Raw genomic sequence first — 15,239 nt, 5'->3', positions numbered from 1 at the left:
AGAAAGAAAACCACACCAAGGCAAAGTAGAGCTATTTAACTAGAGATGAAGAGAAAATCTTGAAAGCAGGCAGGAGAAAATGAGACACATTAGGACTGCTCACCAGTAACAATGGAAGCTAGATGACAATGGAATGACATTTTTAATGTGATAAAAGAAAACTATTGACCCTTCAATAGTTTGAACAATGTGGGTCCACTTGTACATGGATTTCTTTTTTCAGCAAAATACAGATGTGCAGTATTCATGAGATACAAAACCCACATATGCAGAGGGCTAAATTTTGTAAATGTAGGTTCCTCAGAGCCAAGTACAAGACTTGGGTATGTGCAGATTTGGGTATGTTGAGGGGTGCTGGAACAAATATACTGAATATACTGAGGTACAACTGTGTTAACCCAAAATTCTATATCAACAAAAATATCCTTCAAAAACGCAGGGAAAATTCATTACCAGGTGTATAAACAGACAATTTATTGCCAGCATATCTTGATTACAAGATATTCTAAAGTGATATTCCTTTAGGCTAAAGGAAAATGATATCAGATAGAAATTAAGAACTATAGGAAGTAATAAAGAGCATTGGTAATGTTAAATATGTGACCAAATATAAAATACTTCATTTTTTCTTTTCTTGATTTATTTAAAAGACAATTGACTAAGACAAGTATTAATACTATATTGTGAAATTTATAAGGGGTGTGTGATGATGATGAAGTATAAAAGGAATTAATGCTATTGCATATTTTCATATTTTATATGAAATGTACAATATTAATTCTATGTAGGCTGATAAATTAAGGATATATATTGTAATCCCTAGAGTGACGACTAAAATAAAAATAATGCAAAGCAGTTGAACTAATACAAAGGATTGGATCACTAAAGCAGATCCATGCAAATAAGACACTATACTGTATATCAAGCTTTGCTAGCAATTTCAAGAGCACAAACAAAAAGCACAGGTGAAGAAGAAAGGTATCTGGAATATCTTTTATGATTCCCCAGGTCCTTCCTTTCCACATCAGGAATGTACCTTCTGGCTAAAATTAATAGCTCATCATCCAAGTGAGGTTTGTAGATCACTTCTCTTAGAAGAGAGAATTCATTATGAAACATGTAGATTTTATATCCCAGATGGTTGCCTAGCTTATGTGACATTTTCCAGGGAGTCAATTCCCATCCAGAATCTAAGTTTATTTACATAAGCAATCCTAAATCAGAAACACTCAGCTAACGTTCCAAATATAAGGATTATTCTAGAAAATACTGTTAGTCCGCTTACTATCAGATCCTGTTAGTATCGTGTTTATAAGGGAATTAGAGCAGGTTCTCCTTTGTTTTTCTTGGAGCATCTCCCTAGAATCCGGAAAGAAATGGATCATAAACCAGATGCTTTAGCTCATTCACCCCAGTGGCATAATTAAAAAGACAATAAAAGAATTAAGAGAGAATATTAGTATTTTATTATACCAGGAAAAGTCAGGAAAGAAGAAAGAGAGAAATGAAAGAGATGGGACAAAGAAAAATGCCAAACCAAAGAGATTTTAAGACAAGAAATATTGCCAAACATAAAAAGGGACCCATTTTATAATGACAAAAGGAATTTTATCAATTCATAAGGAAGACATAATTATCATAAATATACATGTGCTGAATAACAAAGCTTCAAAATACATGAAGAAAAACCCAATGACACTAATGAGACAAATAGATAAATCTATAATCATGATTAGAAATATTAATACCATTTCTGAATAATTGCTGAAACAAGTAGTCCAAAAACTCAGTATGAATAAGAGGATCTGAACAACACTATAAACTACCTTGACCTAATTAAAATTTAAATAACGCTGCATCTAACTGTAGAATGCATGTTTATTTCAAATGTACATGGAACATTCCTAATAGAGTGCTGAGCCAGAACACATCTTACTAAATTTCAATTGATCAAAATCTTACATGTATGTTTTCTGACCACAGTGTAATTAAATTATGGCCAAGTTACTCAGTGTTGGACAAGGGAGTTAGAAATATGGAAAGGGAGATTTCAATTTATCTTGTGATATTGAATTAAAATTGTAGGCATCAGTGTGAAGTCATGATTTTTAATAATCAGATACACACACACACTTCCTAGTTCTCTCAGTTGAGTGGGGTTGGAAACACCAGGAGCAATGAACATATCAACATCCACATCTTGATTTCTAAATATCATTCTCCATTAAATAGAAACAAGGCTCTGAGGTGAAAGGCTTTTCTCAGGGTTCAGGCAGAAAAAGTACGAGAAGTTCCAGATGAGCTGGAAAACTTCTATTGCACCAGAAAGTAAAGAAGAACTTAAAGAATCATAATATAGCACAATGTGTAGCAATTTGAATGTCAAAATAAATAATGATAGTAATGGATTATTATAACGTGTTGAATAAGGCAAGAGTCTGTGAGTCATACTGACAGAAATAAATAAATGAGTAAATAAATACAAGAATGGAATGCTCTTCCTGACAATAGAATCCCAACTAATAAATATGGAAAGATTAACGGAGTTAAGTAATAATCATTAGGTGCTAAAACTAGTAGATCAAAGTTTGACCAGGAATGGAATATTTATATAATCACAAAGTATGTCCCCACAAGTTATTATTTATAAAGAAAAAACAAATCCACAATGGAGAAACCTGGTGAGCATCCCCTTAACCAAGTCACCAAATGTAACATTACTAATAATGGGCCATGCTGACATCACAGGGCTCCTGATATGATACTCTAGGGAGGACACACTGGCAGTTCTGGAGTACTCCTGCCAAAATACATAGCCTACATCTAACCATGAAAAAAGCGTTAGGCAAACCCAAATTAAGAAGGCCAGGCACAGTGGCTCATGCCTATAATCCCAGCACTTGGGAGGCCAGGGCGGCTGGATTGCCTGGGCTCACCAGTTCGAGACCAGCCTGAGCCAGAGCAAGACCTCCTCTCTAAAAATAGCTGGGTGTTGTGGTGCTCTCTAAAAATAGTTGGGTGTTGTGGCAGGTGCCTGTAGTTCCAGCTACTTGGGAGGCTGAGGCAAGAGGATTGCTTGAACCCAAGAGTTTGAGGTTGCAGTGAGCTATGACACCATAGCACTTTACTGAGGGCAAGAAAGTAAGACTCTGTCTCAAAAAAAAAAAAGAAGCACTTTACAAACCAAAATGAAATTAGGTTTGTAAACCAAAGTGAAATTAGAATATGGATTGTGGATTAGGTAATAGGGGTTGTATCAATGTTAAAACCCCTTAGTTTAATAAGTGTTCTTGTTGGGAAATATGCATTTAAGTATTTAAAGATAAAGGAGCATTAAATCTCCAATTTAATTTCAAATGGACTTGAAAAAAAATATGGATATGTGTGTGTGAGAGAGAAAGAGAGAAAATGTGAACACAAAGCCAAGAGGGAAAAATGTAAAAATTAGTGAATCTGGATAAAGGATAAGCAGGAATCCTTACAACTTTTCTGTAAGTTTAAAGTTATGACATTTAATTTGGGATAATTTGGGCTAACTTGTATATGAAAACGTTAAAAAGCAAAAGAACTATCTGAGCCCTATAAGCTAAGAGACCTAAATAAAACAAGCAGAGAAGAGGAGTTAAGAAATGTTTATACCTATAATCCCAGTATTTTGTGAGGCTGAAGCAGGAGGATTACTTGAGGCCAGGAATTTGAGACCATCCTGAAAGAGCAAGACCCCATCTCTACAAAAAACAGAAAAAAAATTAGCCAGGTGTGGTGGTATGTGCTGGTAGTCACAGCTACCTGGGAGACCGAGGCAGGAGAGTCATTTGAAACCAAAAATTTGAGGTCGCAGTGGGCTGTGATGACCCCACTGTACTATAGCATAGGTGACAGAACAAGACTCTGTCTCAAAAAAAAAAAATGTTTTTTAATATCCAGACAAAAAAAGAGACATTGTGATTTTAAATCTGAAACTACAGAATTTGAAAAGAAATTTTCATTTTCAAATTGTGGTATATGTATACCATGGAATATTATGCAGCCTTAAAAAAAGATGGAGACTTTACCTCTTTCATGTTTACATGGATGGACTGGAACATATTCTTCTTAGCAAAGTATCTCAACAATGGAAGAAAAAGTATCCAATGTACTCAGCCCTACTATGAAACCAATTTATAGCTTTTATATGAAAGCTATAACCCAATTATAGCCCAAGAATATGGGGAAAGGGGAGAGGGAAGGGAGGGGAGGGGAGGGAAGGGAGGGGAGGGGGAGGATGGGTGGAGGGAGGGTAATTGGTGGGACCACACCTACGGTGCATCTTACAAGGGTACATGTGAAATTTACTAAATGTAGACTATAAATGTCTTAATACAATAACTAAGAAAATGCCGTGAAGACTATGTTAACCTGTTTGATGAAAATATTTCAAATTGTATATAAAACCAGCACATTATACCCCATGATTGCATTTATGTACACAGCTATGATTTAATAACAGACAGAAAGAAAGAAATTTTAAATTTTCTTCTGTCTCCACAGAAAGGAAACCAAAGTAGTTTTTCTGCGCAATGTCACGCCCCTGCCTGTGACCTGGCGGATCTCCTCCTTGGAGCACCTGGGCGATGACTTTACCACGTCCACGATGCAGGGCACCATCCTCCCCAAGTCTGAGTATGGCCTGCACGTGCACTTCCAGCCCTCCAAACCTATCAACATCAAGAAGGCCATTCGGCTAGAGGTGAGGCTTCACACAGCCACAGACTTAGTTACCAAACTCTGTGGGTTCTCACACACACATGCCACCAGCTCTCCTGGTTGCCCTGCTCCCATCTGATCCCCATTTGATGTCTCCAACCCCTAATATCTTGCTATGCACACGACTACAAGCTCCATAAAGGCCATATTGCTTGTGGCTAATTTCCCGGTGCCATGAACAACTGTAGGGGCCTCTCTGTGTCCCAGCCACAAAGTAGAGAGTGTCCCCTTGAAGCCCCCCAAAGGTGAACTATTGCTTCTCTTCCTCACATTACATGAGAGCTGTCCATGAAGCATCCAGCCATTGTCAGTTTTACCTTTTATGTTACACGGCTGGATACTTTCCAGGCAGCCCTCGCCTTCCTTTAGCACCCACAGGAGGAAATGCTTTACTCTCTGCTCCCTTTGGAAAGCATCCCAGTGAACTTACTTTATTTTATTTGTGTGCCTCTTAAATTGTCCCTCCTATTTTTCTCAATTATAAAAAGTAATCTTCCCTACCCCCAGTGGGGAAGCAAAGGAAATAGAATGCTCTGGGTACTTGGCATCTACCAGGAAGAAAGGGAGATGCCTAAATCCACTCGGCCCTTCTTGTCATCTCTGTCAGAGGCTGAGCAGCCAGGTAAAACTCAAGTCCGTCCAGTTTGTCATTGTCAAAGTCAGACTAAAGACAAGATAGAAATTCTGAATTAAAGCTTGAGTTTGGTGACAGCCATGGATTTCCTCTTCACACCCAAAGCACAAGTAATGGGGAATTGGTGACATGGCTTTTCCACTGGGGGCCTCAGCAGGCAGGCATTAGGCTCCATGCAAACCCAGGACAGCTGAGCCCACTGCCCACCAGCTCTTTCTCTTGACAAACAGACCCTCCATCACCTCCTGGTTGGTCCCAAGAGTCAATAGGGGTGGGCCAATAGCTGCACCCATCCTAGGTACTTCAGGACAACAAGGAAGGGACCACCCATAAGCATGATAGCTCACTGAAGGGTCAGTAAGCAACTTGAGCTGGGGACCTTAGCAGAAACACTCATTGTCCACATAAATAAAATATTTGACTTTGCAAACAGTAAACACTTCATATGAAAAATCTAGCACTTTGCCCCAGGTTGAGTCACAAACAAAAAAATAGAACATTTCAGATTTATGAAACAAGTAGAGTAAGGATGACTTGAGTATAAAGCCTTTCCATTTCAAATGCCAGATTAATACTCTTTGGGTTCATTTGATTTAAAAGTTCAAAAATAAAAACCCTTTTTTGCAGTGCCTACTGATGGCCTGATGGCAAGGTAGCAATAATCATGCAATTAATTTAAACCCAATAAAAAGGACAAAATAAAAAACACAACCCCTTACCCCTATTCCTGTGTTGTCTACACCAGCATTCCCCCCAAAGTGTTAGGAGAACCACTAATCCTGCCAAATCCATGTCAAAAATAAAAGACCTACAGCTAAATACATTTCGAAAACACCCCCTACCATGTTCCTTTTATTATACCAACTGCAGGCCCCACACACCTCATGGATCTTGCTTTAACTGAAGAATTTCTCTCACCCTGACAGGTTTTAGATGCAGAAAATCTTGTTGGTATTGTTCAGATTGAAAACATCCCAGTCTTTGCAGAGTCCTACGACATTGCCTTGGACATCACCTTCCCCAAAGGTCTGTGGAGCCCTTCAAGGAAAGGGTGTTTAGAGTTGTGTCTTTTTATGTAGTGTATTTCTGTGTAGAGAAAAGCTAGTGTGTTGTCAGTTTTGTGGTGGTTGGGAGGGGGAGGGGACAATTCCAGGACAATAGTAACGTGAGTCCCAGAGTAATATTAGCAACACCACTACAAACCCAAATGCCTCCAGCTAGGGTCAGCAAGGGGGCGGCCATAAATATAAAGTGTGAGGAAGTCTTTCCTGAGCGGTAGCTTGATAGTAAAGGCCTGTCTGTGTGTGTCTCCTATCGCTGCCATAACAAATTGCCACACACTTTCTAGCTGAAAACAGCACACATTATTCTCTCAAGAGTTCTAAAATCGGGATGTTAGCAGGGTTGTGTTCCTTTCTGGAAGTTCTAGGGGAGAATCCGTTGCCTTCCCCAGCTTCCCGAGGCTGCCCAAGCCTTCCTCGGTCACAATCCCCTTCCTTCACCGTCAGAGCCAGCAAGGTCAGGCCAAGTCCTCCTCTGCTGACATCTCTGGTTTTCCCCCTTCTGCCTTCCTCTTCTTCTGTTAAGGACCCTTGTGATTTTATTAGGCCCATGAAGATAATCCAAAGTAATCTCTCTATTTTAAGGTCAGTTGATTAATTCCATCTGCTACTTTAATTCCCCTTTGCCATGGAAGGTAGCGTATTCACATGTTCTGGGGAATAGGATGGCTGCAGTGGGGGGCACAGCTGTTCTATCTACCGCACTTGCCCTAATACCCAAGGAGTTTAAGCTGCCCCTGGCATGCAGCCCCCCATCAACCTCTCCCCCATGGATCTCCTCCTCAGCAGGACTCACGAGTTAGCTCAGCTCTTGCTGGTCACATGCTCAAAGATCTGCTATGGCAACATTAGTTAAAATAACAGAAAATTGGAAATAACCTAAATGTCTACCAGTAATGAAATAATACTACTTTGGGAATAATATTATAGATTATAGACCTTCCATATCATGGAATATTATACAGCCACTACTGTCACATTTATGAGGAGTTTTTAATCATTTGGGGAAATGTTTATGATACACCGGCAATCCGACTTATGTACAACTTACACTTACCAACAGAGGTTATTAAGGTAATAGGTAAATGTACCTGTTCCAATTTACATACAAATTTCACTTAAGAACAAACCCATCTCGTTTGTAACCCAGGGTTGCCTATAATGCTAAGTAAAGCAATACACATTTGTGTATAATAGCCCAACTGTGTAAATTATACACTTCATACAATTGTTTTTAAATACTGGAGGGTGCAGCCAGTGCCAGACACTGAAGGACAAGGCTCCTGGCGTGAGGTCCAGAGGGGTGACAAGAGTGACATCTAGCCACAGTGTTTCCAAGAAACAAATCCCCTGAGCTTATCACCAGGGGTTTTCTACATGAGTTTTCAGCAGGGACCTCTCTGCTTCTCACTCCCATGCGCACTTACCCCTCCCCACTGACCTGGCCCCTGCAGGAGCTGAAGGGGGCCTGGACTTTGGGATCGTGAGGGTCATGGAGGAGGTGAAGCAGCCACTGCAACTCAAGAACCGAGGCAAATACGAGATCTTATACAGGTAACCCCCATCCCACCCACTCAGGCAGCAGTCTGGGAAATGCTTTTAAAAAAATCAATCAAGGAAATCATAAGAGCCATCTCTGCTTTTGGCCTCCCGTGGCTTCAGATAAATGGAATTCCAGGTGCTAAGATTTCCCAACTCTGCAGCTTCCTGGGGACCTCTCAGGGCCCTCAGGATGCACCTGGAGCCACAGGTGTCAGGGTAGAGGAAGGATAGAATGGCAGGGGAGGTGAGATCCAGAGGTGAGAGCAGTCCCAGGGCCTGGGAAGAGAGACTAGAGATGGGGGACTTGCCTCCAGCTGTCCCACCAGCTGCCAGCTCTTATCTGCTTTACAGGATGTTCTTCCACAAAAGATTTCATGTGAAGAAAGGGTTTTCCTTTTTTTTTTTTTTTTTTAAATCTTAAGAACCACTCTATTATAGAATCTTAGTAATGGCTTAGCAGAATACTACACATAGCTCTGGCTGGTGCTCATCCCTTGAGATTAAAAATGAAACACGGAATCTGGGAGGCCCCTCAGAGGGGAAAGGGTAGTGAGATCCCTCAGACAAGGCCACGTGGTCCCCTGCATTTCTGCCAGCACTCAGACTCCACCAGCACTCAGGCCCAGTTGACCTCTATGAAAAGTCATCCTTCCCCCAGAAGAATTCACAGCCATCAACAGAATTTCTCCCCTGCAGACCTGGAAGAAATCCTGTGTTTTCTTTATTCTATGATAATGCACACCTGTAGTCCCAGCTACTGGAGAGACTGCGGTGGGAGGATAGCTTAAGGCCAAGGGTTCGAGTCCGCCTGACCAACATAGTAAGACCTCATCTCTTTAAAAAAAGAAAAGAAAAGAAAGCCAAAATTGAAGAGATCCCACCTCAATATTACCAACAGTTAGAAGCAATGAAACTGTAAATCAAAATAAATGAGTATCGATAAACACCAAGCAAACCCAGAAAAAAGACCACTGTCACTTTGGAATTAGTGCTAAATGGAATCTTGCCTGTTATGAGTTTCATTTTAAGTTATGATAGGGACATTAGCCCTGCTCTTTTAACTTGCATAGAATGGTGTCCCCCTCAGGTTAGAACAGGTGATCTGGTGCTCACCAAAAGAATGTGCCAGGACATGAGGAAACACGGGCATGCAAGCGATCAAGCCCCTGGTCTCCTGGAGCATGGGGGTGACATTCAGGCCCCCAGAGCAACTTGAGGTGTCTCGCCTCTGCTCACGTTCCTTGCAACTATGCTGGCCCCAGTCTGGTGAGGCAGCTTCTCTCTGTGGTTCTCGCTCTACCCTGACGGGCCATGGACTCCCTTTCCTCACACCTCTGCTGTGTGTCTCCTGTTCTACATGCCACTTTCTCTCCTGAGCTCCCCTGGTTTCTGTGTCACTTTTCCCTCTGTGCACTGTACCCAGTCATAGGCAGAGAGAGACAGAGAGAGAGTTTTCAGTTGTTCCTTTTTCAGTATCAGGTGTCCCTGTTGGACACAGATCTCCTTTGAGGGCCCTTCTTGACCATAGGATAGATCAGTATCTTTCAACCTCTTTTATTTCACTGCACACTTGAACCTATAGTTAAACTTCCATGGTACACTTAAATTATGTTGATAAAACAAAAAGCGTAAGAAAAAGATTTACTTACTGTGCTTTGAACTTTTCAAAAATAATTTAACAAATGATCTTTAAAATTTTTCATGGCACACGGGTTGCAAATCAGTAGCATAGAGGATGGATGGCTCTCTGTGCTTGAACCATCAATCCCTGGCCCAATCACTCCTGGCTAAGAAGAGCAGGTCACAGAGAAAAAAGTACAGTGAATACTGCAGGGCATAATGGTTAACCAGGGCAGGAGACATGGCGGGCGATCAACAATCCTCCTCACTAGCATCTTGGTTGCCTGGATAAAGACTCAAACTGACTTTTTATTGTTATCTTTCAGCTTTTCTGTGGACTCTGTAGGGATTTCAGTAACCAATGTAAATTCCATGATCTCAGTCCAACCCAAAAAGGGTTCACTGACCACAGCAGATAAACCTACAGTTGTCCAAGTATTCTTTCGTGCAAGAAAGGAAATGAAGATCGAGTACCAGCCCATTCTGCGCTGTCAGGTAAGAGAGATCAAAGGGAAAGGCTGACTTGATAGCAGGATCATGAGCCTCCTGATGAAAATAAGGGTTCATGATCTAATCCATGCTCAGGGTGGGGCACATGGAAGATAGAATATCAGGTTTGGATCCCAACTGGCCAACTAGCAGGCGTGGGTAGGTCAGGTGGGAGGTATGCAGAATAATCAGAAATAGAGACAGAGAGGAAATGTACTCCCAAGTCTTTGGGGAGCATCAGCAAGGAAGCCGAGTTCAGTCATCAGTGCAAGAGATGAGTAAGAAACTGAAAACAGGAGGAAAAGTTGATCCATGTTGACCCTTGCTGGGGACATAAGCTCTGTGTTAGTGTTTGCTGTTATTATTTTTGATGCAATAATACAAAGACAGTAAAATCAAGAACTGGGCTTCTAGTCAATGATGAAAACAGGTAGTAATCATAGGAATTTCATAGGTATACTGGCGGCTGACATCTTCCTCTTTTTCCCTTTCTAGATTATTGAGCCCAGTGCGGTAGAAGGAGGTGAGATCATTGCCAGCATCCCAATTAAGATTTCTGTGAATGCGGTGTACTCCAAGTATACCATCAGCCCCTCCTCCATCATCAACTTCGGGGCTTTGATCTGTGGCACTCGTAAAAGCGTCACCTTTACCATAGAAAATCAAGGTGTAACTGACTTCAAGTTTGCACTTTATAGGATGACGGGAGAGAATGCTGTTTATCCAAAGAAAGGGTAAGATGAGTATGCACTTAACTCATTCTCTTCCCTGATTAATTCATACTTTATATTTTAAAAAAAGAGCTTTCGTGTGTTGTCACTTTCCACTTAGGTGCCAAATGTCATTGGGTGCCAAATGTTGGGGTCCTGCCCTAGGGGCAGGGTCCACCAGGAGCTGTGGAACTGGTGGCAGTACACTGAAGAAATACAGAGTTAGAAACCAGGGTAAAGAAAGAGACATGAGGGGTGGCACCTGTGGCTCAAAGGAGTAGGGCGCCAGCCCCATATGCCCAAGGTGGTGGGTTCAAACCCAGCCCCGGCCAAAAATTGCAAAAAAAAAAAAAAAGGAAAGAGTAGAATTAAAAGTGGGAGCTCAGGGGTCCATTGCCCATTTGTAGGATTCCAGCAGTGGCACCGAGTGTTTGCTCCACTCTGCTTTTATTGAAATCTATTTGCCCAGAGGGTAAGATGAGGGAGGGAACAAAAATACAGCCATTTCTCTGATTGAGCATATAAGCTCCTATTGTTATTATTAACCTTAAGGGCAGCCCTGAGAAATCTGAAATCTGAGCCTTGTATTGGGAGAGCCTTCCCCTTGAGATCACACACACAGATTTCTAGGAAGGTGTTAAACTCCACTATTTCCCTGTAGAGTAAAATGCCACCAGCATGAATCTTCTCTGAGGAATTGGTGGAAGGGACACATTTTCCTCCCATCACCACCACAGAGGATCTGCCTCTGTGATAAGGGATATAAGCTCTTCTGCCCATATCTCAGGGCTCAAGCTACTCCCTTGATCTCTGCCCCAGGCAAATGCAAGTCTCCACAATGGGAAACTGCCTGTTTGCTAGGCAGGAGATGACCCAATTAATGTATCTTTCTAGGTCTTGTCATAGCCTCTTCTATGACCGTTTTTCCTCAGAGTAGTCATAGACCCAGCAGGGGTGTTTGCAAGCTGTATTCCCAACAGGCTAGAATTTCAGAAAAGTCAGAAAGTTTGCTAGCAATGGCTAGCTTAAATGTAAACTAGCTGACTTTTCTTTGTTCCAACTCAGCTTACTTTTTAATTTTCCTCTTTTTCTGGAGCTGCTTTCCTTTGCCAAGAATGGAGTCTTTGGTCCCCATTCTCCCTGCAATGTGTCTTATTTAAATTCACCCAATCCTCTTCTGTGCATGAAGTCACTAAAATTTAGAAATGATAAGTCCATGGTTATGCAGGAAATCACCAGTAGAGCTTGATCCTGAACCTACATCTTATGACTCCAGATTTTGTACATTTTCTGTAAAATGTATGATGAATTTTACTTGAAAGTCTTTTGCTTGGGGCTTTGTCTGCTGTCTGCTCTCTGCTGTCTTGAGTGCTTCTGACATACTGGAAGACTTACAAGGTCATCAGTCCATCTATCATTCTGTAGGATGTCAAAGGATTGTTATAACAGCAAGCTAAATCAAGAGAAATTATAGTTGTGCTTCATAATGGGGGGTGGCAAAAGCTGCCCTGGAAACCTAGAAGAGATAAAGTGTGGTGATGCCTCAGTCTACCAGGCCTATGACATCAGCTTCTTCCATGAAGACACTTTGACAAGAGCCACCTTAATACTTATTCCAAGAGCAAAACTCTACATTCTTCAAAATGTGGATCTCTATCAATTCACCAAAAACAATTTACTTTTTGAATGCTTTTGGCTCCTACTGCGCTATCATATTCTTTTTGGGAAAATTAGGAAGATTTTATCATACTCCCAAGATACTTCTAACTTGATTTTGACTTGCTAATTAATTGTTTTAAATCAGACTTACAGCATTACCTTCTTTGTAGTCATTTTTTTATTTTTATGGCTATCTTTTCTGTATTGACAAAGTTTGAACATTTTAAGAAGTTTGGAATTAAATTATCTAAAGTCTCTTTCTTCCTAATTTAATTTCAACCTGATTTCTTACAGTTTATTTTATCATAATTTAATAATCTTTGTAATGCTTATGACTTAAATTGTGTTTTACTTTAAGTTGTTTTAGTTTTAATATTTTTTTATTTTAGCATGCACAAATTCATGCAAAAAGGATTTGAACTTCAGATGTTCTGATCATTAAGCTAGTAAATGCTCAAAATTTTTTTTTTTTTGAGACAGAGCCTCAAGCTGTCCTCCTGGGTTGGAGTGCTGTGGCATCACAGCTCACAGCAACCTCCAACTCCTGGGCTCAAGCGAGTCTCCTGCCTCAGCCTCCCAAGTAGCTGGGACCACAGGCGCCGGCCACAACGCCTGGCTATTTTTTTTGGTTGCAGCTGTCATTATTGTTTGGTGGGCCCGGGCTGGATTCGAACCCACCACTTTAGGTGTATGTGGCTGGCGCCTTAGCCACTTGAGCCACAGGCACCAAGCCGATGCTCAAATATTTAAAAAGCTTAAAACATACCTCAAATACATTTGAATATTTTGGGTGAACTGTTCTCTAAACTAGCTCCAGGAGAAGTGAACAGTTTCCAAAACCCTATACATGTACTTTAACTATTTGCAAAATCCCAAAAATCATAGCTGTAAATATGAAGACAGAAAATGTTTTCTATTTTCCATTTCTCTTATTAAAATGAGATTAGGCAAAAGATTTGATGTCCACAAATAATTTTCCATACACTGATTTCCAGTGAACTCAAGTAGGTATTTAAAAATTTCTTGTACTAATTTTCAGTGTCCTCATAAATCATAGTTAATAAGTATGATTACCATCTAACTTGTTTGTTTGTTTGTTTTTAGAGACAGAGTCTCATTTTGTCACCCTCAGTAGCACGCCATGGCATCAGAGCTCACAGCAACCTCCAGCTCTTAGGCTTAGGCGATTCTTTTACCTCAGCCTTCCAAGTAGCTGGGACTACAGGCACCCACCACAACACCTGGCTATTTTTTGTTGCGGTTTGGCTGGGGCTGGGTTTGAACCTGCCACCCTCAGTAGGGGCTGGCACCCTGCTCACTGAGCCAATTACTGTCTAATTTCCTTCAATTGTAACATGAGTTTGATCAGTGATTAGCAAGCTGACTGTGCCACAATGATGCCCTCTTGGACAAAGAAGGGCCCCTCCACCTGATCCTCAAAGGGCCCTGTAAGCAGAAAGACAGGTTGTATCTAATGTCACCACCCCAACCTAAGAGTATGTAACTCTTTGTTTCTTTAATCAGAGCCAGCCATGTCAGACATGCAAGATCCCGGGAAAGTGACTTCTATAAGCCTGGCATTCCCAAAGGAGCCAAGTTCTCTGACTCAAATCAGAAAGAAGTAAACATCTCAAGCCAGGTGAGTATCCTTTTCCTTATTCACAGAAACTCCATGAGGCCACCTTCTAACTAGCTCTCACCACCAAATTACCCTCCTAGGATAAAAGGATTTGAATGTACTGCAGCAGGAATATTAAGTAATTATTTTTGAAATACCAAGTTTAGTGTAAACTAAGATGTTATGACCTTCAATCTGGATATCCCCTTTTGCTGTAAAACTGTCATTGGCTCCCCATTACCTTAAAATTCTTTCAAGTCTTCATCTGTATTTTAATCAAAAAACATTGTTTATGAGAAACAGCATATGCAAATAGGCCTAAATAAAAGAAGATTTGAAGGCTGAGCACAATGGCTCACCCCTGTTATCCTAGCACTTTGGGAGGTCAAGGTAGATGAACTGCCTGAGCTCAGCAGTTCAAGACTAGCCTGAGGAAGAGCAAGACCCTGTCTTTACTAAAAATAAAAAAATTAGCCTGGTGTTGTGGCTGAGCAAACCCCAAACAGGACAAACCTAAAGAAAGCTATACCAACACACATTATAGTTAAACTTTTGAAAATTAAAGACAAAGAAAAAAATATCTTAAATGCTGGATACAGGATCCTGGGTTGAAAGTTATTTTGTTTTAGAAGATTAAAAGTCAATGACCATCCTCTCCTAGCTTAAAAGGTTTCAGCAGAGAGATCTGCAGTTATTCTAATATTCTTCCTCTTATAGGTTATGGTTTTCTTATGTCTGGCTGCTTTCAGAATTTCCTCCTTCATATTAACTTCAGTGAAGTTAATTATGATGTGTCTGGGTGTTGTCTTATTTGGGTTGAGTTGTGGTGGGGTTCTGAAACTGTCTGCTATCTGAATTTCAGAATCTCTTGGCATGTCTGGAAAGTTCTCCTTCATAATCTCATGAAGAAGGGCCTTTGTGCTTTGTGAAGCAACTTTGTCACCTTCAGGAATTCCTATAAGGCAAATATTAGTTTCTTTTGAATTATCCCAAAGCTCTCTGAGAGAATGAACCATTTTTGCTCTCCATTTCTCTTACTCTTTGAGCACTTGGGAACATTCAAAAGTTTTGTCTTCAATGTCAGAAATCCTTTCTTCTGCTTGCTCCATTCTATTACTGAGGGATTCTACAGTATTTTCAGATCTTTTTTTTTTTTTTTT

General features: G+C 40.7%; 1 protein-coding gene across 2 annotated transcripts in view; it reads left to right on the top strand.

Moving 5' to 3' along the window:
• Window positions 1-15,239, top strand: part of HYDIN (HYDIN, axonemal central pair apparatus protein) — a 304,707-nt gene that overhangs the window by 225,174 nt on the left and 64,294 nt on the right. For both annotated transcript variants that reach the window (XM_012806119.1, XM_003791377.2), the window contains 6 exons: window positions 4,531-4,729; window positions 6,307-6,406; window positions 7,896-7,995; window positions 9,930-10,098; window positions 10,588-10,826; window positions 13,986-14,100. In XM_012806119.1, coding sequence (XP_012661573.1) covers window positions 4,531-4,729; window positions 6,307-6,406; window positions 7,896-7,995; window positions 9,930-10,098; window positions 10,588-10,826; window positions 13,986-14,100 — 922 coding nt within the window. The remainder of the gene's footprint in view (window positions 1-4,530; window positions 4,730-6,306; window positions 6,407-7,895; window positions 7,996-9,929; window positions 10,099-10,587; window positions 10,827-13,985; window positions 14,101-15,239) is intronic.

Source organism: Otolemur garnettii, unplaced genomic scaffold (genome assembly GCF_000181295.1).
Source record: "Otolemur garnettii isolate 467f Iridium unplaced genomic scaffold, OtoGar3 scaffold00047, whole genome shotgun sequence".
Lineage (NCBI taxonomy): Eukaryota > Metazoa > Chordata > Mammalia > Primates > Galagidae > Otolemur > Otolemur garnettii.
Note: the sequence above shows the minus strand (reverse complement) of the source record. Positions and strands in the feature narration are given on the sequence as shown.